This window comes from Pituophis catenifer, unplaced genomic scaffold (assembly GCF_029215685.1).
Source record: "Pituophis catenifer annectens isolate HBS135680 unplaced genomic scaffold, rPitCat1.0.hap2 SCAF_3, whole genome shotgun sequence".
Lineage (NCBI taxonomy): Eukaryota > Metazoa > Chordata > Lepidosauria > Squamata > Colubridae > Pituophis > Pituophis catenifer.
In genome coordinates, this window is record NW_027256883.1 from 184,743,158 (window position 1) to 184,751,823 (window position 8,666).

Sequence of the window (8,666 nt, forward strand, 5' to 3'; positions counted from 1 at the left end):
GGGTGAGATGTGAAAGAGCAGTAACTGTTGGCATTGTAACAGGATTTGGGAAATGACACAAGTATTTTATAGAAATGGCAGAACTGAAGGTGATCATCATTGAGATGGAACTGCTGGGGAGGCCATAACAAAGGCTTCCGGATGCTGTTCAGGAGTCATATTAAGCAAAGACTGGGATTATGTGAAGGAGATACTTGGACTCGTCATTTAGCTCCAGTTATCTATGGGCATGTACTGTGTACAGCATGGGGCCATTAGCTCCATACAGGTAGCCTATGACTTATGAGCAGAACTGAACCTCGAGTTATGATTGTAAATTACTGCGGCTGTAATGTGAGACATCAACAGGATGGAAGTTAGTGCAGGAACAATAACTTTAATCGCATAGCATGTTTGCAAATGTTTGCTGAGGAAGGTGGAGATATTTTCAAAGATACAATCTTCTCCAGTTCTAACTCTCCCCCAACCCCAACAGTTCTATGCAATTCCAAGAGAATCTATTATGTAGCTTAGATCTTAAAATCAGTAAAAAAGTTTTTCCATGAATGAAGGCAAGTTTTTCCTCCCATTACCTCCAAAGTAAAAGGCAGACCAAGATTATCCTCCTATGCTAAAATTTATATTTATGGCCAGATCTCTCAACAAAAAGCTACCATGCCATCTTCTTTTTTTAAAAGCAAGTATCCATCTACTTTAAGGGCCAAAGCAGTTATAAAATACTATTTGAAAATTTAAAAATGGCAGTAAGAATAAAAAAGCATTACACCAGCTTCTTAAAGTGATTTTTATTAGTGATCTTCCATGTATAAAATGATTTACTTATTTGGTAGATGACTCAAGCTTTGAAAAAAAAAAACCTGCTGATTGAGAAATGCAGCTTAGACTTAGCAAATATCAAAATGTCTAAGTATCTCCTCAAACTGAAGGAGAGAATACTTAAGTTGGCAATGAAGAACTGCAAGAGAAACCTCTGCTAAGGCTCTCCAATCTTTAGTAGTTTTGTCTTTCATTTCCTGTGGCTAAATTCTTCCCTGATGTTAAAACTGAACTGAAAAAAGGCAGATAGACCTGACAATGCTGAAAGCTACTTGTGGAAAAAAAAGTATGCAGGGTTAAGAGTTTAAAAGAGGAGTACAAAGAACTGGAAATTTATCCACGGCATATTAGGACTCAAAACAGCTTCTCATTGTAAGGCAGTCTTAATGAACAATTCCATTTTCTGTCTACTTACATTAACTTAAGATAGGAAATAGCTTCTTCTTGAAATTATTAAATACTTATATAGACAAGGAGTTTAAATCTTAAAATGATTGAGACAGTACAATTAAAGCTCACAAGTAGCCTAATTAGTGTTCAATTAATAGAATTTTTCATTCTGATACTTTCAATAATCATAAAAGATCAACACTGAATTTCAGTCTACTCCTATCTGAAAATTAGTTCTATGTACAAGACATTAGCTGCCTTTATTATTCTGTATTATATTTCAGCTTCAAAAACCTATAACAATCCCACAGTAATTGAATTCTGAAGCATCTGCTATTTTGTGCATTTAGATCACTGGACTCTGAGGTAGGTTCTGGAAACTGAATTGGTTAACTAACCAATATATTAAGATGTTTCTAAATCACTGCAATTGTTTTGGGAAGTTCCCTAATGAAGCTAGGAAAGCCTCACATTTCTCAGTAAATAGTTAAAATTTCAAAATATTAGCAAACCATCTGAAGATTATGCTTATTACATTGTTAAGCGATCAAAATTTTAAAACCCTGGATGAACCATTTAAAGACATTAGTACTTAATACAATCAGATCAGAGCTTTAATTTCCTCAAAAGAAGCCAGGAACCATCAAAATCTATGTTCTACAATACATTCAGCAGAGTTCTCCTCCTGCCATATGCTTCATGATGGCTACCATTTTAGTATGTCTTACAAATGGAAGACAAGTCACAATCTGAATAGATCTCAAAGAGAACAAGATAATCGACGCAAGTTAATTAACAGAATCACCCTTTTAGGATATAAAGATTTGTCATCGCCATACTGGTTCAAGTCACCAAGAAGGCTGAAAGGTTGAAAAGTCTTGTGCTGTCTGCAAAGCATTGTAATGGCTTTTTTTTTAAGTTCTGAAAAAGCAACAGCTTTTTAAAATAAGACTGATCAAACTTTTCTTCTTAGAATCCACAAGACATGTTGCATCTCCTTGGACCATTGATGCAAAAACTGGCTTATTCTACCTCTCCATAGGCCAAAGGGGTTCTTAAAGTGTTCTTCAGTTAAGACAATTAATTTGGCTGAGTTTATCAGTCATAATGGATGGCAGTGTAGAAGATTATCCAAACAACCTGAAATGAAGCACAAATAAGAACAAATAAGAAAAATATTTAAACTTTACCAAATTATATGTATGAATGTATTTTGCTTTCTTCCTTCTGAATAAGGTTGCATTATTAACATTACTACAATAAAGGTTCATAAAGAAATTTTCAAGTAGTATCAGAAAACCTCATTGCTTTTTTAGTGCTAGCTGGAGAGACAAATAAAAATGGTCTCAAGGTAAAAATTTTCTGATTCTGTTACATCTCTTTCCCTGGCCTAGCAGAAATGTTAATATGCTCTTCTAAACTTTCTTCAATATTATGACTTCAAAATGATCCTATTAGCATTTTGACCTATTAGCTATTGGAATGATTCATATGGGGTTAAAACACTTTGTTAAGATTAAAACAGTCATAAGAGTGGAATGGATATACTGTAAGTATTACAAAATCAAAATATTTTTGCACCCATTTTGAAAACTGCTCTTTTATAATTTTTTTATATTTATGTATGAGAACTTGGAAACAACCAAAGATACAGTACTGGATACTTTATGTATAAAGAGTAAACACTTACAATCAAAATTCTGTAACCCAACCAGAAGCTTTGAGACATTATAAACTAAGAAGCTTTGAGACATATAAACTTGTATATGTTTGAACAAGAATATAAGTGTGCAATCTTCTAACCACAACTAAACAGAACAATTTATATCCTAAACAGAATCACTGCCAAAGCTCTTCTTTCTCTATATTACTTTATACTGAAGATTAATAGTGGCATTTATAATATTTTCTATTAAATGCTATAGCTTGCACATAAAAATATTAGGGAGAATACATGGTGAAAAGTTGACAAATATACTTAACTGAAAAAGGGGACAGATAAAAAGCTTTCACTGCACTCAAACATGCACAGATACATATACATTTCAGTACAAATTAGCAGAGATAATGAAATGTTTTACCATTGAGTACTTTGGATTAATTCACCAACAATGCAATAGTCATCAGCAGAACAAATCTCCCCTTTCTCTATATTCCCCATCCTTTAAGTAGGCCTTAGAACAGTGATCCCCAATTTTTATGGCTTGGCAACCCGGCTTGGGGGGGGGGAGGGGAACTGGGCCACATGAGCGGTGGGCCAACCTGTGCACAGCTCCACTCACACAAGAGAAGCCTTTGGGGTGCGGTCTTTGCTCCCCAAGAACAAACTGAGGGGTAATTTTGAGCTGAAGGGAAGAAACAATGCAATTTTGCAATGGGGAGCTTGCTCATGTTATGTTGAATTCTAAAAGTTATACGTTTGCCTTTTAAATTCTTAGTAGGGGAAAGAATATCCATTCTTTTACCCACATGTAATTTACATTTCTAAATTTAATCTCAATTTCTTTTCTCTCTAGTTATAAGATTTTGAGGTTTCTTGGGATAATAATCTACCTGTTTTATACCATGCATATAATGTCAGGAATCTACAAACAAGTAACATAAATTACCAAAAACAAAGCAAAAGATGTCATGAAGCCTTCCTTTGTTAGCTCCCATGTTCCACCATATTCCTCTTCATCTATTTGCTGAAAACTGCTAAAATAGAGGTATAGGACGCCAGCATTTATGAGGCAGAATCTGGAGGAGAGGAAAAAAAAGAGAGATGTTGGGCAACTTCAATCAACTTACAATGTAACGGTATCAAGCTTTCTTGTTTCAGTTTTCATTGAAATTAACAGCAGCCCCTACACATAGTCCTCAACCTATAACCAGTCATTTAACAATTGTACAAAGTTACAGTGGACTTTTAAAAAAGGCTGCTATTGAACTGTTCTTAAAGTTACAACTTCAGCCCCTCCCCCACAGCCACCATGTTATTTCAGGTATTTGGCAACTTGGCTTGCAATTATGACAAGTTGCAACATTCTGCAATCATGTGACCAGAATTTACAACTTTTCTTATGCTACAAGTCTGTACTGCCAGTACAGATTATAATACCGGTAGGCCTTGATTTATGACCAGTCATATAACAATCATTCAGAGTTATGATGGACTTCCCTGAAATCATGTAAACACATTTTAGGCATTCAGCAACTGGCCACAATTATGGCTGTTTGTAGTGTCCCTGGGTCACATAAATATTGTTTTTTTGGGGGAAAAAATCCTGGCGTTTACTTCTGGTTTATCAGCGAAACCAATCCATAGCACACAATTGGTACACTTAATATCCATGGTGTTCGCTAAACCACCACCACAAAAAAGTTTGCAAAATTGGATTGCTCAAATAAACGGTCCATTTTATGACTGACACAACTTACAACTATAATGGACAGGATCCATTATGGTCATAAGTCAAGGAATATCTCTACTATTGTTATCAGTCTCTCCCAAATGAATTTAAATGGTAGATTGTGTCTTTCACAAGCCTGCTTCAAACAAGAACCCTGAATGCACATGCATTAACCCTTTAGCAATGTAACATTAAAAAAAGGACACTAGGTACTGAAGAGGTATCCTATTTTAAAGCTCTAAAAGCAACAGGTGACAATAAATTCAGAAAGAACATAGAAATGGCTTTTCTACTACATATGTGGAATCAAAGATTTTGATTATCTTCTTGCTGCTCTGTGTTAACTTCAGGTGAACCTGAACTATGAATTCTGCCCTCTAACCCACACTATCTTGGCTTTGTTAAAAATTTGGGTTGCTTACATTCAAGAAGCATAGATGATATTCCTTATTATAACCTCCTAAATAAAGTTAAGTCAGAAGCAGATATTTAAGTCTATAAATAGATTTAGAAGAAATAACTGGAGGCATTTCATTTTCCTATTACAGTCACTTTCTTATCATTTAAGGAAAACATAGGCAACTGCAAAAATGCCTCATGACACTTTAATTACTAACAGTATTTAAGATATTCCATTTATCATTTCTTGTCATAGCTGAAAATTCATAGTTAAACATTTATATAATCTTTCAACATAGCCATACATTTAGTTTTCAGCAATAAATAATACATTCTAAGCTTCTAGACAAATATTTTCAGGCAAATGGATGCATTTTCAACGTTTTCTTTATTTCATGCACTGCAGCCATTTTTTTCTGTGAAACCTTTTCTGATGCTTTGGTGCATGTTCCCTCCCAATAAATTTAAGCAGCTTTCTGTATCTTTCCTACAAATTGCTCTGAGAAAACTTTGCAAGGTCAAATAAATGTATCATACAAAATCTATATACTTCAAGTATATATCCCTTGTCTTAACCATTTCACTTCATCAATGATTGCCTTTAAATACATGGGGGGGGGGGAACTTACATTGCTATACCCACAAATCCCTTCAGTGGAACAATTCCCCAGATCACTCCCAAAATAACAGCAATGATCTGCCGGAACCAGTAAATGACATCTAAAAATTCATCCTGCAGAGAAAAAACAATATCAAATTCATATGGAACCAATATTCACATTCAATATATGTAGAGGAGCCTCCTGTTATAACAACAAATCTCAAGTTCTCAAAATATCTCAACTGCTTAATTCAAAATACAAATATTTTGAGAAGGTCTTAGAAGGTCTAACAAAACTAAAAGGAGATTCAGAAATTAGACACCTGCAATTATTTCCATCCTACCTAGAAATCTATCTCAATTCCAGGGTAAAAGATATATACTTACATTCTTTCGGGCCTATTTATTATATACCTGTTTTTCAAGGAGCTTAGATAAATTACTTAAATCTCATAACAACTCTGGGAGATGGAGGGGGTTACTGATTCAGTGAGGTATCTGCTCAGCTTCATTGTCAAGCCAGGGTTTAAATCTAAACTAATCTCTATGCCATTCTAATTTCACTTTATTTACAAATGGGCTGAACAAGCAGCCTGAATTCTTCTTTTTGAGAAAAAAAAGCACAATTAATTCACAGAATATATTACAATGAATAACTTCCACTTGCTATGAAATGGTGGGGAAAAAAATGTACTTTCTACTATAAGATAGTTTGCTTGGTTCTAAAATCAGATTCCAGCTTCTTTTGTTTCACAATAGTGAAATAAAAATTATACACAACTTATGATTTTAAGAGCTTAATTTGAATATCTATATTGTCTACCCATGTTTTATGACTACATTTTAGCCCTTTAAGTAGGCCAGATTAGGAAACAAAGTTTATGTAGGCCTATACTACTTTTATTATGAAGTTATGGTAACACAATCATTTCTGTGCACCCTCCCTTTATCTTCCTAAGAACTAAATTGGGTCTTGTCGCAGATGTTTATTGGGTTACAGATATGCCCTGAAGTCAGATTTCTTTTATCTGACCACTGACTTTGTAGCAGTTCCTCCTGTTCTTTGCCTTTGAATTGTGTAAACTTGGTCAACTGTGAATTACTACTCATCATGCTAAACTATAATTTAAGCAATCTAAGCTTTTAACTTCAATAGTATCCAGACTGTTCTTCAAACTCCCCACCCCCATTAAACATCTTAGTTGCTTAAATCAAAATTAAAACACTCCGAAAAACATAAAAATTGTGTTTGCACAAGTAGCTAACTCCAAGTTAAATGAATCACAACATATAGAATATTATTTACCCATCTAATCTATATATCATCCAAGTTTATAACATTAGGAAACTCACATAAATATTTTTAAAATCCTTTTTGGTGCCTTTGAATCAATCTTGATTTGTGATAATTACATGGAGAAGTCCACACACAGTTTTCTTGCCTATTTAGTTAAAAATGGTTTGCCACGGTCTTCTTCCTAGGGCTGAGAATGTCTGGTCCAACGTTACCCACCTGACTTCATATCTAAAGCAGTCTATATTGACAGTCTGTACCCCAATGGCTTTAACCACTACACCAAACTGGTTCTCACAAACATCCTAAAAACATTTAATGAAGACAATTTGATTAAAATATACTTGAAATATTTAATTAGGGATAGGCTAATAAACAAGGGCCCTCTGGCCATAAAAGCTTAGCGAAAGAGGGAAAAAAACTTTACATTTTTCTGAATTGTAAAATTCAGACCTGGGGGGTAGGGATTATGTGTTTCAAAATAAGGGAAAGGCCACCAAAAAAAAAAAAAGAAAGAAAGAAAGAAAAAAGCTTGCTCTGACATTCCAGGGAGGAAGAAGGTAACCCAAAGCATTGCTTTCTAGGCTGACTGGACAGTATAGGAAGATTCTGTTTAGAGAAGATGATCCCGAGTGTAACACACGAGAGTAAGAAAGTTGCAAACCCTGTGGGGTTCTTTACAGGTCATACAGTTCAACTCCAGTACTCTGAATTCTATTTGGAAACAGATTGGCAGCCAAGGCAGTGGCCAGAAATTTTAAGTGTTGCCACATTATGCACTAGGTTGCCACATCCTGTGCCATTTCCTAATAATCTTCAAAGGCAACATCAAGCAGGCCATATTGCAGCAATCCAGTGTTTGAGATAAGAAGGGAGAACACACCTCCTTGCTGTCAAAAGGTTTCCCTCTCCCCAACTGGGGCATGGTAGTTAGCCTGTGGTGGTGGTGGTGGTAAAAAAAGCTCTCCACCTGCTGATGATCCCTTGTGAATCTAGGGCAGAGGTCTTCAAACTTGACAGCTTTAAGACTTGTGGACTTCAACTCCCAGAATTCTCCAGCCAGCTATGCTTTCTGGGAGTTGAAGTCCACAAGTCTTAAAGCTGCCAAGTTTGAAGACCTCTGATCTAGGGGAAAACACTACCAAGAGGCTCCTTGGTGGGGAAACTATAACACACACACACATACACTCCCCGCTTCAGGCCAGCAAAGGGGCTGACACCAATCCCAACGGTTTCTGGGCAGGCGAGCAGCCTTAAATTAAGCGTCGACGTCCTTGACCTCTTCCATCCTTCCTGCCCAATAACTCAGCAGGCTCCATTTCTGCTGCCTCCTGCTCCGTTGTGACCTTTAGGAGAACCGACAGGCAGAGTCTTCCTCCCCCCCCCACCAACCGCCGCTCCAACACCCCCTCCCACCAAAAAAACCGTCAGGAAGCCCCAACCTGTCGCTCGCGAGCACAAGGCCGAAGCCTTCCCTCTCGTAAACACCTGGCTGGCCTGATGTGTGTATGTGTGTGTCCAGCCGGTCTAGGCCTCACCTTGTCCTCCCAGGCGGAGTCGCTCCGCAAGGCTTTGCTCCACAACGAGGCCCGCAACACTCCACCCCCGCCGTTGGCTACCAGGTGCTGCTGCTGTTGCTGCTGCGAGTGCTGGTGCGATGACGGCTCCTCCTTCCGTCGACCGCCGCTCATCGTCCCCCGCGCCACCACCTCGAGCTCAACGCGTCCCGGTCACGGCAGGAAAGGCAGCCGCTTGAAGCCCCGCTGACCGCGTC

At 37.1% G+C, this 8,666-nt stretch overlaps 1 protein-coding gene across 1 annotated transcript; it reads right to left on the reverse strand.

Annotated features, from left to right (window-relative positions):
* Positions 1-770: 770 nt before the first annotated feature.
* On the reverse strand, positions 771-8,666 carry RAB5IF (RAB5 interacting factor). The gene is made up of 4 exons (XM_070939957.1): positions 8,431-8,666; positions 5,627-5,730; positions 3,816-3,945; positions 771-2,346 (listed from the first exon to the last, which is right to left on the reverse strand). The coding sequence occupies exons 1-4, from the start codon at positions 8,581-8,583 to the stop codon at positions 2,305-2,307; spliced, it is 429 nt and encodes a 142-aa protein (XP_070796058.1). The 5' UTR covers positions 8,584-8,666; the 3' UTR covers positions 771-2,304.